The sequence below is a fragment of the Pithys albifrons genome, chromosome Z (assembly GCF_047495875.1).
Source record: "Pithys albifrons albifrons isolate INPA30051 chromosome Z, PitAlb_v1, whole genome shotgun sequence".
NCBI lineage: Eukaryota > Metazoa > Chordata > Aves > Passeriformes > Thamnophilidae > Pithys > Pithys albifrons.
Genome location: NC_092497.1, coordinates 852437 through 872436, shown reverse-complemented (window position 1 = coordinate 872436; position 20000 = coordinate 852437). Strand labels below are relative to the sequence as shown.

The 20000-nt window shown below is 36.3% G+C and overlaps 1 protein-coding gene across 2 annotated transcripts in view; it reads right to left on the bottom strand.

Moving 5' to 3' along the window:
* The window catches only part of SMAD4 (SMAD family member 4), a 56539-nt gene extending 36973 nt beyond the window's left edge, over nucleotides 1–19566 (bottom strand). For both annotated transcript variants that reach the window (XM_071581438.1, XM_071581439.1), the window contains exons 1-3: nucleotides 19225–19566; nucleotides 11539–11713; nucleotides 9366–9395 (exon numbers count right to left, since the gene is read on the bottom strand). In XM_071581438.1, the coding sequence (XP_071437539.1) occupies nucleotides 9366–9395; nucleotides 11539–11713; nucleotides 19225–19473 (454 nt within the window). In that variant the 5' untranslated portion in view covers nucleotides 19474–19566. The remainder of the gene's footprint in view (nucleotides 1–9365; nucleotides 9396–11538; nucleotides 11714–19224) is intronic.
* Nucleotides 19567–20000: the final 434 nt, after the last annotated feature.

The following is a 20000-nucleotide window of genomic DNA, read 5'->3' as shown; positions in this document are numbered from 1 at the left end:
CTGGCCTGAATTCCTCAATTCTGAACCAGATAATTGCCACATTTATCCTGGTTTGCCCAAAAAACCACATTTGGGAAGGCACAGAACAGGATCTGGTGATGTCAAAGAGCTGCTTTGGTTCTTCCAAGCAGGTTTGGATTCAGGGAATCACCAAGTCCATGGTCTGACCTTCTTAAGGCACTGCCAGCAAATACACAGGAGGGATTTCACCATTTTTTCTGAATAAATTTAAAATAAAACCCTTTCTGAAACTACCACACTGTTATCAACAATCTCATCCTTTTGATGCTTCTCCTTTAATCCACAAATCACAAGAGCTGGCCTGAATTCCTCAATTCTGAACCAGATAATTGCCACATTTATTTTGGTTTGCCCAGAAAAAACCACATTTGGGAAGGCACAGAACAGGATCTGGTGATGTCAAAGAGCTGCTTTGGTTCTTCCAGGCAGGTTTGGATTCAGGGAATCACCAAGTCCATGGTCTGACCTTCTTAAGGCACTGCCAGCAAATACATGGGAGGGATTTCACCATTTTTTTCTGAATAAATTTAAAATAAAACCCTTTCTGAAACTACCACACTGTTATCAACAATCTCATCCTTTTGATGCTTCTCCTTTAATCCACAAATCACAAGAGCTGCCCTGAATTCCTCAATTCTGAACCAGATAATTGCCACATTTATCTTGGTTTGACCAAAAACCCACATTTGGGAAGGCACAGAACAGGGTCTGGTGATGTCAAGGAGCTGCTTTGGTTCTTCCAGGCAGGTTTGGATTCAGGGAATCACCAAGTCCATGGTCTGACCTTCTTAAGGCACTGCCAGCAAATACATGGGAATTTTCTGAATAAATTTAAAATAAAACCCTTTCTGAAACTACCACACTGTTATCAACAATCTCATCCTTTTGATGCTTCTCCTTTAATCCACAAATCACAAGAGCTGGCCTGAATTCCTCAATTCTGAACCAGGTAATTGCCACATTTATCCTGGTATACCCAGAAAAATACAGGACAGCAGGTTTGGTGAAGGCACAGAACAGGATCTGGTGATGTCAAAGAGCTGCTTTGGTTCTTCCAGGCAGGTTTGGGATTCAGGAAATCACCAAGTCCATGGTCTGACCTTCTTAAGGCACTGCCAGCAAATACACAGGAGGGATTTCACCATTTTTTCTGAATAAATTTAAAATAAAACCCTTTCTGAAACTACCACACTGTTATCAACAATCTCATCATTTTGATGCTTCTCCTTTAATCCACAAATCACAAGAGTTGGCCTGAATTCCTCAATTCTGAAGAATTGCCACATTTATCCTGGTTTGCCCTAAAACAACCACATTTGGGAAGGCACAGAACAGGGTCTGGTGATGTCAAAGAGCTGCTTTGGTTCTTCCAGGCAGGTTTGGATTCAGGGAATCACCAACTGCATGGTCTGACCTTCTTAGCAAATACACAGGAGTTTTCTGAGTACATTTAAAATAAAACCCTTTCTGAAACTACCACACTGTTATCAACAATCTCATCCTTTTGATGGTTCCTTTAATCCACAAATCACAAGAGCTGGCCTGAATTCCTCAATTCTGAACCAGATAATTGCCACATTTATCTTGGTTTGCCCAAAAAAACACATTTGGGAAGGCACAGAATGGGATCTGGTGATGTCCAAGAGCTGCTTTGGTTCTTCCAGGCAGGTTTGGATTCAGGGAATCACCAACTGCCTGGTGTGACCTTCTTAAGGCACTGCCAGCAAATACATGGGAATTTTCTGAATTAATTTAAAATAAAACCCTTTCTGAAACTACCACACTGTTATCAACAATCTCATCCTTTTGATGGTTCCTTTAATCCACAAATCACAAGAGCTGGCCTGAATTCCTCAATTCTGAATAATTGCCACATTTATCCTGGTTTGCCCAGAAAAAACCACATTTGGGAAGGCACAGAACAGGATCTGGTGATGTCAAAGAGCTGCTTTGGTTCTTCCAGGCAGGTTTGGGATTCAGGAAATCACCAAGTCCATGGTCTGACCTTCTTAGCAAATACACAGGAGGGATTTCACCATTTTTTCTGAATTAATTTAAAATAAAACCCTTTCTGAAACTACCACACTGTTATCAACAATCTCATCCTTTTGATGGTTCCTTTAAGCCACAAATCACAAGAGCTGGCCTGAATTCCTCAATTCTGAATAATTGCCACATTTATCTTGGTTTGCCCTAAAACAACCACATTTGGGAAGGCACAGAACAGGGTCTGGTGATGTCAAAGAGCTGCTTTGGTTCTTCCAGGCAGGTTTGGGATTCAGGGAATCACCAAGTCCATGGTCTGACCTTCTTAGCAAATACACAGGAGCTTTCTGAGTACATTTAAAATAAAACCCTTTCTGAACTACCACACTGTTATCAACAATCTCATCCTTTTGATGCTTCTCCTTTAATCCACAAATCACAAGAGCTGGCCTGAATTCCTCAATTCTGAACCAGGTAATTGCCACATTTATCCTGGTTTGCCCAAAAAAACACAGGACAGCAGGTTTGGTGAAGTCACAGAACAGGATCTGGTGATGTCAAAGAGCTGCTTTGGTTCTTCCAGGCAGGTTTGGATTCAGGGAATCACCAAGTCCATGGTCTGACCTTCTTAGCAAATACACAGGAGGGATTTCACCATTTTTTCTGAATAAATTTAAAATAAAACCCTTTCTGAAACTACCACACTGTTATCAACAATCTCATCCCTTTGATGGTTCCTTTAATCCACAAATCACAAGAGCTGGCCTGAATTCCTCAATTCTGAACCAGGTAATTGCCACATTTATCCTGGTTTGCCCTAAAACAACCACATTTGGGAAGGCACAGAACAGGATCTGGTGATGTCAAAGAGCTGCTTTGGTTCTTCCAGGCAGGTTTGGATTCAGGGAGGCACCAAGTCCATGGTCCGACCTTCTTAAGGCACTGCCAGCAAATACATGGGAATTTTCTGAGTAAATTAAAAATAAAACCCTTTCTGAAACTACCACAGTGTTATCAACAATCTCATCCTTTTGATGCTGCCTTTATTAATCCACAAATCACAAGAGCTGGCCTGAATTCCTCAATTCTGAACCAGGTAATTGCCACATTTATCCTGGTTTGCCCTAAAACAACCACATTTGGGAAGGCACAGAACAGGATCTGGTGATGTCAAAGAGCTGCTTTGGTTCTTCCAGGCAGGTTTGGATTCAGGGAATCACCAAGTCCATGGTCTGACCTTCTTAAGGCACTGCCAGCAAATACGTGGGAATTTTCTGAGTAAATTAAAAATAAAACCCTTTCTGAAACTACCACACTGTTATCAACAATCTCATCCTTTTGATGCTTCTCCTTTAAGCCACAAATCACAAGAGCTGGCCTGAATTCCTCAATTCTGAACCAGATAATTGCCACATTTATCCTGGTTTGCCCAGAAAAAACCACATTTGGGAAGGCACAGAACAGGATCTGGTGATGTCAAAGAGCTGCTTTGGTTCTTCCAGGCAGGTTTGGATTCAGGGAATCACCAAGTCCATGGTCTGACCTTCTTAGCAAATACATGGGAGGGATTTCACCATTTTTTTCTGAATAAATTTAAAATAAAACCCTTTCTGAAACTACCACACTGTTATCAACAGTCTCATCCTTTTGATGCTTCTCCTCTAATCCACAAATCACAAGAGCTGGCCTGAATTCCTCAATTCTGAAGAATTGCCACATTTATCCTGGTTTGCCCAAAAAACCACATTTGGGAAGGCACAGAACAGGATCTGGTGATGTCAAAGAGCTGCTTTGGTTCTTCCAGGCAGGTTTGGATTCAGGGAGGCACCAAGTCCATGGTCTGACCTTCTTAAGGCACTGCCAGCAAATACATGGGAATTTTCTGAATAAATTTGAAATAAAACCCTTTCTGAAACTACCACACTGTTATCAACAATCTCATCCTTTTGATGGTTCCTTTAATCCACAAATCACAAGAGCTGGCCTGAATTCCTCAATTCTGAACCAGGTAATTGCCACATTTATCCTGGTTTGCCCAGAAAAAACCACATTTGGGAAGGCACAGAACAGGATCTGGTGATGTCAAAGAGCTGCTTTGGTTCTTCCAGGCAGGTTTGGATTCAGGGAATCACCAAGTCCATGGTCTGACCTTCTTAGCAAATACACAGGAGCTTTCTGAGTACATTTAAAATAAAACCCTTTCTGAAACTACCACACTGTTATCAACAATCTCATCCTTTTGATGCTTCTCCTCTAATCCACAAATCACAAGAGCTGGCCTGAATTCCTCAATTCTGAACCAGGTAATTGCCACATTTATCCTGGTTTGCCCAGAAAAAACCACCTTTGGGAAGGCACAGAACAGGATCTGGTGATGTCAAAGAGCTGCTTTGGTTCTTCCAGGCAGGTTTGGGTTCAGGGAATCACCAACTGCATGGTCTGACCTTCTTAGCAAATACATGGGAGGGATTTCACCATTTTTGCTGAATAAATTTAAAATAAAACCCTTTCTGAAACTACCACACTGTTATCAACAATCTCATCCTTTTGATGCTTCTCCTTTAAGCCACAAATCACAAGAGCTGGCCTGAATTCCTCAATTCTGAATAATTGCCACATTTATCTTGGTTTACCCAAAAAACCACATTTGGGAAGGCACAGAACAGGATCTGGTGATGTCAAAGAGCTGCTTTGGTTCTTCCAGGCAGGTTTGGATTCAGGGAATCACCAAGTCCATGGTCTGACCTTCTTAAGGCACTGCCAGCAAATACACAGGAGGGATTTCACCATTTTTTTCTGAATAAATTTAAAATAAAACCCTTTCTGAAACTACCACACTGTTACCAACAATCTCATCCTTTTGATGGTTCCTTTAAGCCACAAATCACAAGAGCTGGCCTGAATTCCTCAATTCTGAACCAGGTAATTGCCACATTTATCTTGGTTTGCCCTAAAACAACCACATTTGGGAAGGCACAGAACAGGATCTGGTGATGTCAAAGAGCTGCTTTGGTTCTTCCAGGAATATTTTGAATTTAAATCCAAATTCAGGGAGGCACCAACTGGAAAAGCAACTTTGTTTGTTTGGCTTTAATGCTGCCAAGCAAGAAGTTCAGCCCCTCAGCAGCAGCTCCAACAGCATTTTATTTGCCTGGAAATCCATCATGATGTGCTTGGACATGGTTAATAAAAGGGAAAAACCAAAAATTCAGTGATTTTAAGCAATTCCCACCACCCAAATTGAGTAGAAACATCAAATTCCCATCCAAAGAGCAGATAAAGTGACCACACAATAATTCAGAGTATTCCACACACGGTGTAGGGGAATCACCACCATTGGTTTATTCTGGATTTGCCACTGAGCCTGTTCAAGTGAAACTCATAAACCACATTTTCCCCTGAGCTGGTTTTTAAAGCAGATTAAAACAGTATTAAAATAATATTAAAACCTGACAGTGATTTTCTGTTTCCTGATGCAGAACCAGCAGCAGGACAAGGAAATATTTATTATATATTTAATTTCTGGCTGTGAGCTTTGGTTCTGTACTAAAGGATCATTTCCAGGTAACAACAAAAACCAGCAGAGATGGACACACGAGTTAAAGAGTGTGAAGTTTAATGGGGGTTTTTAAAGTAATTTTTGCTTGGATATTTCCAATAATCTTTATTTTTTATTAATTAGCAGCATTCAGCAGTGAGGGGTTTGGGGTTTTAATTTTTGTTTGGTTTTTTTAAGTTGGAAATAATGAAAAGAGAATGTGGGAACAAACTTGGCTGAAGACTCTTCTTAAGGAATTTGTCAGTATTTGCCTCCCACATGCAAATATTATACATATTATAGATTATATACTATATATCTACATATTTTTTATTTTATATATAGTTGCATGTTATATATATTTTATATATAATTTATATATACACCATATATAAATATAAAAATATAAACATATATAAATATATATTTATATATTATACAATATATATATTTATAAATATTTGTATATTTATATTATTTATATTTATTTTCATTTTTATATTTATATTATATTATTTATATATTTTTATCTATATCAGATTTTTATTTATTAATATAGTTTTATATATTATTTATATATAATTTATATATAAATAGATAAATATAAATATACATAAATATATTTTATATACTATATATTTTATATACTATATATTTTATATATTTTTATTCCATATATAGTTTTATATATAATTTATATATAAATCTAAATATATAAATATATATTTTTATATATATATATTTATATGTTCTATACTGTATATTTTATATATTTTTATTTTATATATCTCATATTTTATATATAGTTTCATATATAACTTATATAAAAATATATATTTATAGATTATATACTATATATATATATTATATATTTATATATAGTTTTATATGTAATTTATATATAAATATATATTTATAGGTTATATACTACATATTTATATATATGTATTTTATATATATTATATTTTTATTATTTCTTTTATATCTAATTTATATATCTAATTTATATATAAATATATAAACGTGGCTACATAAATATGTATTAATATATTATATATTATATATATTTCTATTTTATATATATTATATTTTTATTATATATAGTTTTATATATAATTTTTATATATAGTTTATATATATAAATATAAAAATATATATTTTATATGTATTATATATATAATTTACATTTTTATATATAATCTAAAGTTTTTATTTATTTATGTATATAATTTAATGACTCCATCAGTACTTCCCCTGATACCCCACTCAGGTGGTTCCCAAACCCAGATGCCTTTCCATCCCTTCTCACTCCCTCCCAGAGACTCATATATATAATTTATACTCATATTTATATATATAATATGTAAAGTATTTATTTTTTTATATATTGGGAAGTATTTATTTATTTATATATATAATTTAATGACTTCATCAGTACTTCCCCTGATACCCCACTCAGCTGGTTCCCAAACCCAGATGCCTTTCCATCTCCTTTTTATTCCCTCCCAGAGACTCATATATATAATTTATACTCATATTTATATATATATATAGTATGTAAAGGATTTATTGATATATATAATTTAAAGTATTTATTTATTTATATATATAATTCAATGACTTCATCAGTACTTCCCCTGATACCCCACTCAGGTGGTTCCCAAACCCAGATGCCTTTCCATCTCCTCTTTTCACTCCCTCCCAGAGACTCATATATGTAATTTATATTTATATATATAGAATGTAAAGGATTTATTGATATATGTAATTTAAGTATCTATTTATATATATATATAATTTAATGACTTCATCAATACATTCCCTGATACCCCACTCAGGTGGTTCCCAAACCCAGACCCTTTCCATCCCTTCTCACTCCCTCCCAGAGACTCATATATATATAATTTATATTTATATTTATATTTATATTTATATTTATATTTATATAAAGAATTCATTATTTATATAATTTAAATTATTTATTTATTTTTTTATTTATATAATTTAATGACTTCATCAGTACTTCCCCTGATACCCCACCCAGGTGGTTCCCAAACCCAGATGCCTTTCCATCTCCTCTTTTTATTCCCTCCCAGAGACTCATATATATAATTTATACTCATATTTATATAGAGAGAATGTAAAGGATTTATTGATATATATAATTTAGGTATTTATTTATTTATTTATATAAATTCAATGACTTCATCAATACATCCTCTGATACCCCACTCAGGTGGTTCCCAAACCCAGACCCTTTCCATCCCTTCTCACTCCCTCCCAGTGACTCATATATATAATTTATATTTATATATATAGAATGTAAAGGATTTATTGATATATATAATTTAAAGTATTTATATTTTATTTATATAATTTAATGACTCCATCAGTACTTCCCCTGATACCCCACTCAGGTGGTTCCCAAACCCAGATCCTTTCCATCCCTTCCCACTCCCTCCCAGAGACTGATATATATGTAATTTATATTTATATTTTTATATATATGTAATGTAAAGGATTTATTGATATATATAATTTAAGTATTTATTTATTTATATAATTTAATGACTCCATCAGTACTTCCCCTGATACCCCACTCAGGTGGTTTCCAAACTCAGACCCTTTCCATCCCTTCTCACTCCCTCCCAGAGACTCATATACATATAATTTATATTTATATATATAATATGTAAAGAAATCATTTATTTATATAATTTAAAGTATTTATTTATTTATTTATTTAATTTAATGACTCCATCAGTACTTCCCCTGATACCCCACTCAGGTGGTTCCCAAACCCAGATGCCTTTCCATCTCCTCTTTTTATTCCCTCCCAGAGACTCATATATATAATTTATATTTATATTTATATATATAATATAAAGAATTCATTTATTTATATAAAGTATTTATTTTTTTTTATTTATATAATTTAATGACTTCATCAATACTTCCCCTGATACCCCACTCAGGTGGTTCCCAAACCCAGACCCTTTCCATCCCTTCTCACTCCCTCCCAGAGACTCATATATATAATTTATATTTATTTATATATATATAGAATGTAAAGGATTTATTGATATATATGATTTAAAGTTTTTATTTTTATATCTATATATATATATCTATATATCTATATATATATATAGATATATATAATTCAATGACTTCATCAATACATCCTCTGATACCCCACTCAGGTGGTTCCCAAACCCAGATGCCTTTCCATCTCCTCTTTTCACTCCCTCCCAGAGACTCATATATATATAATTTATATTTATATATATAGAATGTAAAGGATTTATTGATATATGTAATTTAAGTATTTATTTATTTATGTATATAAATTAATGACTCCATCAGTACTTCCTCTGATACCCCACTCAGGTGGTTCCCAAACCCAGACCCTTTCCATCCCTTCCCACTCCCCCCCAGAGACTCATATATATATAATTTATATTTATATTTATATATATATATTATGTAAAGTATTTATTTATTTATTTATGTATATAATTTAATGACTCCATCAGTACTTCCCCTGATACCCCACTCAGGTGGTTCCCAAACCCAGACCCTTTCCATCCCTTCTCACTCCCTCCCAGAGACTCATATATATATAATTTATATTTATATTTATATATATATTATGTAAAGTTTTTATTTACATATTTATATAATTCAATGACTCCATCAGTACTTCCCCTGATACCCCACTCAGCTGGTTCCCAAACCCAGACCCTTTCCATCCCTCCCCACTCCCCCCCAGAGACCCGGAGGATCTGACACATGCTGTGCCCACACCAAACCCACTCACCTGAACTCTGCAGAGTCAGCCCTGACAGATCTTTGGAAACAAGAAAGAGAAAGGGGAGTGGGGGTTACATTTATTGTACTGACAGGTATTAATGTTCAAACTATCACAAGCCTTTAAAGGTCAGCACTGCAAAAAGAGTTACTGCACAATCCCCAGTTACCCCTCCAGGAACTGTCTGAGAAGAGAACACGGGAACTTCAGGAAAAGACATAAATAAAAGAATAAAGTTGGAATAAAGTAATAATTGCGTTAAAGGAGATAGAGAGCAACAAAGGAGTAAGTTATAATTGAATAAATTAATAATTATTAATAAATTAAATTTAATTGAATGGAATTAACAATAATGGTAATTTACAATTAAATAAATTAATAATTGTTAATAAATTAAATTTAGCTGAATGGAATTAACAATAATGGTAATTTACAATTCAATAAATTAATAATTATTAATAAAGTAAATTTAGTTAAATGGAATTAACAATAATGGTAATTTACAATTAAATAAATTAATAATTATTAATAAATTATATTTAGTTAAATGGAATTAACAATAATGGTAATTTACAATTAAATAAATTAATAATTATTAATAAAGTAAATTTAATTGAATGGAATTAACAATAATGGTAATTTACAATTAAATAAATTAATAATTATTAATAAAGTAAATTTAATTGAATGGAATTAACAATAATGGTAATATACAATTAAATAAATTAATAATTATTAATAAAGTAAATTTAGTTAAATGGAATTAACAATAATGGTAGTTTATAATAAACTAAGTAAATACAATATAAATGAATTAAATATAATTAAATAGAATAATTAATTTATAATTATAATTAAATACGTTAATTACATACAAATAAATTAAATATAATTAAATGTAATTAATAATAATTAATTATAATGTATAATTAAATGAAAAATAAATAATAAATTAAATGAAATATGATTAAATAACATTATTAATAATTAGTTCTAAGTAGTAATTAAATAAATGAAATATAAATAAATAGAAAATAAAATATTAATAAATTAAATATAATTAAATAATATTATTAATAATTAATTCTAGGTAATAATTAAATAAAATATAAATAGATAATAAAATATTAATAAATTAAATTAAATATGATTAAAAAACATTATTAATAATTAATTGTAGGTAATAATTAAATAACAAAAATATAAATAAATAAAAATAAAATAGAAATTATTTAAATTACGTTTGAATAAAATAAACTACATATAATTAAATAGAATAAGTAACTATAAGTAATAATTGAATAAATAAAATATAAATAAATAAAAAATAAAATATAAATTAATTAAATTACATATAAATAAATTAAACTAAATATAATTAAATAGGATAATTAATTATAAATTATAAGTAAGAATAAAAAAAGACAATAGAAATAAATGAGAAATAAAATATAAATTATATTACATATAAATAAATAAAACTAAATATAATTAAATAGGATAATTAATTATAAGTAATAATTAAAAAATAAAATAGAAATAAATGAGAAATAAAATATAAATTAAATTACATATAAATAAATTAAACTAAATATAATTAAATAGAATAAATAATTATTAGTAATAACTAAATAAATAAAATATAAATAAATAATAAATAAAATATAAATTAAATTAAATATTAATAAATTTAAATTTAATTAAATAGAATAATTAATTATAATTTATAATTAAATAAATGCATAAATATAAATAAAATTATTAACTAGAATTGAATAAAATTAATAATAACTAATTATAATCTACAATAAATTAAATATAAATAAATTAAATATAAATAAACTAAATATAAATGAATTAAATGTAAATAAATTAAATGTGAATAAATTAACTATAAATTAACTATAAATAAATTAACTATAAATAAATTAACTATAAATAAATTAACTATAAATAAATTAAATATAATAAATTAAATATAAATAAATTAAATATGAATAAATTAAATATAAATAAATTAAAAATAATAAATTAAATATAATGACTATAATTAATAGTACCTATTTATATTAAATACAATTAATTATGATTAATTGCAATACCTCCATTGCCCTATTCCCACACTCATGTCCCCAGTTATCCCCGTTGCCCCGCTCTGTCCCGGCCCAGCCCAGGCACTCACCGATGCCCGGTGACACCACCCGCTCATAGTGGTAGGGGTTGACACAGACACTGTCACACTTCAGGTCAAAGGCAAACTGGCAGTACTTGACGTGCTTCAGCTCGTTCTTGTGCAGGTCCGGCCACCGCCACAGCCGCGCGTAGATCACGTGGGGGAACCCCTTCCGACCCGCCACCTGGGGTGGGGTGGGCAGGGGGACAGCGGTCAGAAAAGCCACTTCATACAGGGAGGGGAGCAAAAGCATGGGAGGGGTGAACAGCAACATACCCTCAAGCCACTGTTTTCATATTTATATATTTATATACGTAAATATTTATATATTTATATATATATATATATGTGTGTGTGTGTGTGTGTGTATATATATGTATATGTATGTATATGTATATATAATATATATATAAAATATATATAAATATAATATATATAATACAGATTATATATATTACATTTATATTATTTATATATATATTTTTTATATATGTATGTGTGTATATGTATATATTATATATATAATATAATATAAATATAATATATATAATATATAATATATTATATATATAAATATATATAAATATATAAAAATATAAATATACTATATATAATATATATTATATATAATATATATAATATATATAATATATAATATATATAATATATATAGTATATTATATATATAATATATACTATATTATATATAGTATATTTATATTATATTTATATATATTTTTATATATATTTTTATATATATTTATATATATTATATATAATATATATTATATTTATATTATATTTATATATATTTATATATATATTTATATATGTAATACATTATATATATAAAAATATAGTATATATTAATATAATTATATATTATGTAATATATTTTTATATATACATATACACACATATATATACATATATACACATATACATTTACATAGATATAAAAATATATAGATATAGATATATAAATATACATATCTATATATAAATATATATGTATAAAAATATTAATCTATATCTACATCTAATCTATATATTTATATATCTATATATCTATAAAAACTATATGTAATTAAATATATGTTAAGATTAGATATATCAATATATATATATAAAAGGGAGACAAACAACAACACACCCTCATTCCATTATTAATATATATATATAATTATATATATTAAAATTAAATATATCTTTATATATATAAAAAAGGGGAGACAACAACACACCCTCATCCCATTATTAATATATATATATAACTATATATATTAAAATTAAATATATCTATATATATATAAAAGGGAGACAAACAAGACACCATCATTCCATTAGTAATATATATATAATTATATATTAAAATAAATAAATAAATATAAAAGGGAGACAACAACACACCCTCATTGCATTATTAATATAAATATATTATTATATATATATATATATATGTATATATATATATATATATATATATATATATATATAAAAGGGAGACAAACAACAACACACACTCATTCCATTATTAATACATATATAGAATTATATATATTAAAATTAAATATATCTATATATATAAAAGGGAGACAACAACACACCCTCATTCCATTATTAAAATAAATATATAAAAATATATATAATTATATATATTAAAATTAAATATATCTATATATATATAAAAGGGGGACAAACAACAACACACCCTCATTCCATTCTTTTGACAGATCTTCTGGTTTAAAATCATTTAAAATCATAGAATCATGAAATGCATTGGGTTGGAAGAGACCTCTGAGATCACAAAGTCCAACCCTTGATCCAACCCCGCTGTGATCACCAGCCCAGGGCACTCTGTGAAGACGTGGATCAAGACGTGGTGGATTCTCACTCAGTGCCACATCCACAGAATCACAGAATGGATTGGGTTGGAAAAGCCCCCCAAGACCATCAAGTCCCACCCTTGGTCCAACTCCAGTCCCTTTACCAGATCATGGCACTCAGTGCCACGGCCAAGCTCAGTTGAAAAACCTCCAGGGATGGGGAATCCACCCCCTCTCTGGGCAGCCCATTCCAATCCCTGAGCACTCTCTCTGCAAAGGATTTCTTTCTGCTCTCCAACTTCAATTTCCCCTGGCAGAGCTTGAGCCCATCGTGCCCCCTTGTCCTATTGCTGAGTGCCTGGGGCCCTACAGAATCCCACAGACCCCCCATAGCCCCCCAGAGATGCTCACACACCCCCTATAGAATCCCACAGACCCCCCATAGCCCCCCATAGATGCTCACACAGCCCCTATAGAATCCCACAGACCCCCCATGGCCCCCCAGAGATGCTCACACACCCCTATAGAATCCCACAGACCCCCCATGGCCCCCCAGAGATGCTCACACACCCCCTACAGAATCCCACAGACCCCCCATAGCCCCCCAGAGATGCTCACACACCCCCTATAGAATCCCACAGACCCCCCATAGCCCCCCACAGATGCTCACACACCCCCTATAGAATCCCACAGACCTCCCATAGACCCCCTAGAGATGCTCATAGACCCCCATACACCTCATAGACCCTCACACACCCCTATAGACCCCCATGGACCCCCCACAGAACCCCACAGATCCTCACACACCCCTATAGATCCCCTATCGACCCCCATGGACCCCACAGACTCTCACACACCCCTATAGACCCCCATGGACCCCAGAGACCCTCACGCACCCCTATAGATCTCCTATAGACCCCCATGGACCCCCCATAGACCCCACATATAACACCACAGACCCTCACACAACCCTATAGACCCCCATGGGCCACCCACAGAACCCCACAGATCCTCACACACCCCTATAGATCCCCTATAGACCCCCATGGACCCCTCATAGACCCCCCATAGATCCTTACACACCCCTATAGACCCCCATGGGGCCCCCCACAGACCCCCCATAGAACCCCAAAGACCCTCACACACCCCTACAGATCCCCTATAGACCCCGATGGACCCCACAGACCCTCACGCACCCCTATAGATCTCCTATAGACCCCCATGGACCCCCCATAGACCCCACATATAACACCACAGACCCTCACACAACCCTATAGACCCCCATGGGCCACCCACAGAACCCCCACAGAACCCCACAGACCCTCACACACCCCTATAGATCCCCTATAGACCCCCATGGACCCCACAGATCCCCCATAGAACCCCACAGACCCTCACACACCCCTATAGATCCCCTATAGACCCCCATGGACCCCACAGACCCTCACACACCCCTATAGATCCCCAATAGACCCCCATGGACCCCACAGACCCTCACACACCCCTATAGATCCCCTATAGACCCCCATGGACCCCTCATAGCCCCCCACAGAACCCCACAGATCCTCACACACCCCTATAGACCCCCATGGGCCCCCCACAGACCCCCATAGAACCCCACAGACCCTCACACACCCCTATAGATCCCCTATAGACCCCCATGGACCCCACAGATCCCCCATAGAACCCCACAGACCCTCACACACCCCTATAGATCCCCTATAGACCCCCATGGACCCCACAGACCCTCACACACCCCTATAGATCCCCAATAGACCCCCATGGACCCCACAGACCCTCACACACCCCTATAGACCCCCATGGACCCCCCACAGAACCCCACAGACCCTCACACACCCCTATAGATCCCCTATAGACCCCCATGGACCCCTCATAGACCCCCCATAGAACCCCACAGATCCTCACACCCCCCCTATAGATCATAGAATAGAATCAGAGAATGGATTGGGTTGGAAAAGACCTCCGAGATCATCAAGTCCAACCCTTGGTCCAACTCCAGTCCCTTTACCAGATCATGGCACTCAGTGCCACGGCCAAGCTCAGCTGAAAAACCTCCAGGGATGGGGAATCCACCCCCTCTCTGGGCAGCCCATTCCAATCCCTGAGCACTCTCTCTGCAAAGAATTTCTTTCTGCTCTCCAACTTCAATTTCCCCTGGCAGAGCTTGAGCCCCCTTTATCTTCATTTCATGGGCTATCCTGGCTGTTTTAATTAGTTCAAGAGGCTCTGGGGCTCTCTTGGTGTGGCATCTTCAAGGACAGGTCTGTACCTTGTGAGTTCTGCTCTATTTTATACAGTGAATTTTATAACAACCACTAAGCACAGACAGCAATACCTATAATAACTTCCAAGCATAGACAGTAATACCTATAATAACTACTAATCATAGGTAGATAATACCTATAATAACTACCAAGCACAGGTGTATCAATTAATAACATTATCAATCCATAATAATAAGGGAAATTTTCACCATGCAATTTACTGGCTTGAGAGGCTTACAAATACCTCACAGCTCTCTGTAACTGGGAAAAATATGTTCTAATTTAAAGATAAAATCCAATAGATTTTTTCAACATGAGACAGTTTATTAAGTTCTGTGATCCAACCGTTGCCTGGTTTAGATTAATGAAGTTGTAATCATGCCAAAGAAGCTTTGTTAAAATTACTCAGATTAATACACCACATGCATTTTAATCTATTTATTATTCTTATTTAATTATAACAATTTGAGATAGCAACACTGCCTTAGTTTTGCTGGGGTTTTAACATTGCAAGGGTAATATTCTTGAGGGGGAAATCAGAATAATTATTAAGAAGAATGTTAAAGTTTCATCGTGGTTTTCAAGTCCCCACAACCACTTGTGGTGAAAACACAGATGAGCAGCTGGATTTGTGACATGACCCTGTTTTTTACTGCCAGAAACACGCTGGTTTGGGGTGGTGACCCAGTGCCTGCTGCTCCTTGGGGAATAAATAACAATTCCCAGAGCTCCAGGCACAAAACAAAGACTAAAAACAGGGGTGGGGATCAAAAGAAGAGCTGCTCCTCCTCAGCTCTACAGAGCCACCTGTGTCAGTCACTCCTGCCCCAGAAAACATCTGGTTTGCAGATCTGCATCATCCTGCAGAGCCCAAGTGTAGGGAGACAGCAAAGTCTGGAGGGGTTTCACATATTCTATATGTGAATAGAACTGATTCTGTGTCACCAGATCTGAGCTCTGGGGGCTTGGTGTGTTGATAATGTTGTTTCATTTTAGCTGGCAGCTTTTTTTGGTAAAAGTGGTGATGGTGTGGCCAAGTGTGATGTTTGTATTTGCCTCCAGCAGGGTAAAAAGGACAGGCAGTTAATAACATTTATTGCCTTTGCACAACTGTTTATAGTCAGGAACTTTCTCTTACCAGTGCTGTAATTGTCAGAGTCAAGTGGTCAGGAAAAAAAAGCTCATTTTGAGGTTTTAGTTCAACTTCTGGCTGTGTTAAATTGTGTAACTCCACCAGTCTGGGAGAGCAAATGTACCTGTGAAAGTGCTGATCAGTTTGGTGTCAGTGGCTGAGCTGAAGCCTTTTGGGGTCAAATTCTCTTAACCTGCTCTGAAATATCTCCAGTTTTAATTTAAATTTACAACAATTCTTGAAGTGTTTATTTGGGAGAAAAAAAAACCCCAAGCTGAGATGTGATGTCTGTATTTGTCTGCAGAAGAGTAAAAAGGACAGGAAGTTAATAATATTTATTGCCTTTGCACAATAGTTTGTAGTAACTTTTTCTTACCAGGCTGGGCACAGAGTGGCTGGAGAGCAGCCAGGCAGAGGGACCTGGGGGGACTGAGGACAGGAAGCTCAACAGGAGCCAACAGTGTGCCCAGGTGGCAAGAAGGCCAAGGGGATCCTGGCCTGGATCCAAACTAGCGTGGCCAGCAGGCCCAGGGCAGTGACCCTTCCCCTGGACTCTGCCTTGGGGAGGCCACACCTTGAGTGTTGTGTTCAGTTCTGGGCCCCTCAGTTGAGGCAAGAGATTGAGGGGCTGGAGCGGGGCCAGAGAAGAGCAACGAGGCTGGAGAAGGGACTGGATGTGGCACTGAGTGTCCTCTGAAACACCTCCAGGGGCAGAGAATCCAACATGTCTTGATCCAACCCCACTGTGATCACCAGCCCAGGGCACTGAGTGCTGGTGATCACAGTGGGGTTGGATCAAGGGTTGGACTTGATGATCTCAGAGGTCTCTTCCAACCCAACTGAGAAGAGCAACGAGGCTGGAGAAGGGACTGGAGCACAAGTGCTGTGGGGAGAGGCTGAGGGAGCTGGGGGTGTTTAGCCTGGAGAAGAGGAGGCTCAGAGGTGACCTCAGCACTGTCTGGAACTGCCTGAAGGGAAGTTCTGGCCAGGTGGGGGTTGGTCTCTTCTCCCAGGCACTCAGCAATAGGACAAGGGGGCACGATGGGCTCAAGCTCTGACAGGGGAAATTGAAGTTGGAGATGAGAAAAAAACTCCTTTGCAGAGAGAGTGCTCAGGGATTGGAATGGGCTGCCCAGAGAGGGGGTGGATTCCCCATCCCTGGAGGTTTTTCAGCTGAGCTTGGCCGTGGCACTGAGTGCCATGATCTGGTAAAGGGGACTGGAGTTGGACCAAGGGTTGGACTTGATGACCTCAGAGGTCTTTTCCAACCCAATCCATTCTCTGATTCTATTCTATGATCTATAGGGGTGTGTGAGGGTCTATGGGGTTCTATGGGGGGTCTATGAGGGGTCCATGGGGGTCTATAGAAGATCTATAGGGGTGTGTGAGGATCTGTGGGTTCCGTGGGGGGTCCATGGGGGTCTGTAGGGTATGTGAGGGTCTATGAGGTGTATGGGGGTCTATTGGGGATCTATAGGGGTGTGTGAGGATCTGTGGGGTTCAATGGAGTTCTGTGGGGGGTCCATGGGGGTCTACAGGGGTGTGTGAGGGTCTATAAGGTGTATGGGGGTCTATGAGCATCTCTGGGGGGCTATGGGGGGTCTGTGGGGTTCTATAGGGGGTGTGTGAGCATCTCTGGGGGGCTATGGGGGGTCTGTGGGATTCTATAGGGTGTGGTGTGAGCATCTCTGGGGGGCTGTGGGGGGTCTGTGGGATTCTGTAGGGGGTGTGTGAGCATCTCTGGGGGGCTATGGGGGGTCTGTGGGATTCTATAGGGGTGTGTGAGCATCTCTGGGGGGCTATGGGGGGTCTGTGGGATTCTATAGGGGGTGTGTGAGCATCCATGGGGGGCTATGGGGGTCTGTGGGATTCTATAGGGGGTGTGTGAGCATCTCTGGGGGGCTATGGGGGGTCTGTGGGATTCTATAGGGGGTGTGTGAGCATCTCTGGGGGGCTCTGGGGGGTCTGTGGGATTCTATAGGGGGTGTGTGAGCATCTCTGGGGGGCCATGGGGAGTCTGTGGGATTCTGTAGGGGGTCTATGAGCATCTGTGGGGGGCTATGGGGGGTCTGTGGGATTCTATAGGGCCCCAGGCACTCAGCAATAGGACAAGGGGGCACGATGGGCTCAAGCTCTGCCAGGGGAAATTGAAGTTGGAGAGCAGAAAGAAATTCTTTGCAGAGAGAGTGCTCAGGGATTGGAATGGGCTGCCCAGAGAGGGGGTGGATTCCCCATCCCTGGAGGTTTTCCAGCTGAGCTTGGCCGTGGCACTGAGTGCCATGATCTGGTAAAGGGACTGGAGTTGGACCAAGGGTTGGACTGGATGATCTTGGAGGGCTTTTCCAACCCAATCCATTCCAGGATTCTGGATCCACCTGTGTCATGTGTCACTCACTGCTGCTCCAGCTTCACCAGGAGGAAAAGACCCCCTGACTTTTGCACATTTACCCACCTGCAGCCTCCCATCCAGCGTCCTCTGTATGGTGACACACTTGCTGGGGTGAGCTCCGTTGGTGGTTATGGCTGTGATCAAAGAATCCAGCTCGTCCTTTTTCTCCTTCAGCTTTTTGACCAGGCTTTCAATGGCCCTTTTGGCGAAGGTTTCGCTCTCCCCGCCCTGTCGATGGCACATCAAGCTGTGGACAATGCTCAGACAAGCGTCGTTACTGGTTGGTGTGTTGGTAATAGACATATTGTCCATCTGTCTCTGCTTTCCCGCTCAGTTCTTGGGGGCTGTCGGGATTTCCAAGAGGTGATCCAAGTTAAGTGTTGGATGTACCGCCCCTTGGTAAGACCTAGGAGGAAAAAATACCCACATTAGAATTGGTTTTAATAGATTTCAGATCACACTTTCTAAGGGATTCTGTGGCTTTTTGCTGTGTTTATTTCAGGTTAAGAGCAGGATATTTTAAATACTTCATTGCTTGTCCTGTGACAAGTAAAAGATGTTTAATGTTCTGCTTGAAGTTCCAAAAATAAGATTTATTTTTTCCACTAGTTACAATATTTAAGTAAAGATGGTAGTTTATAATATATATATATTTTATATATATGGTTTATAGAATTACATATATGTAGTTTATATATATAAAAATATATATATTATCGTTTTTATATATAGTATATATTATATATTAATAATACATTAATATATTATTATATATAATATATATGATTACTTATATATTATTATATGTATTATATAATATATAATTATATATATTATGG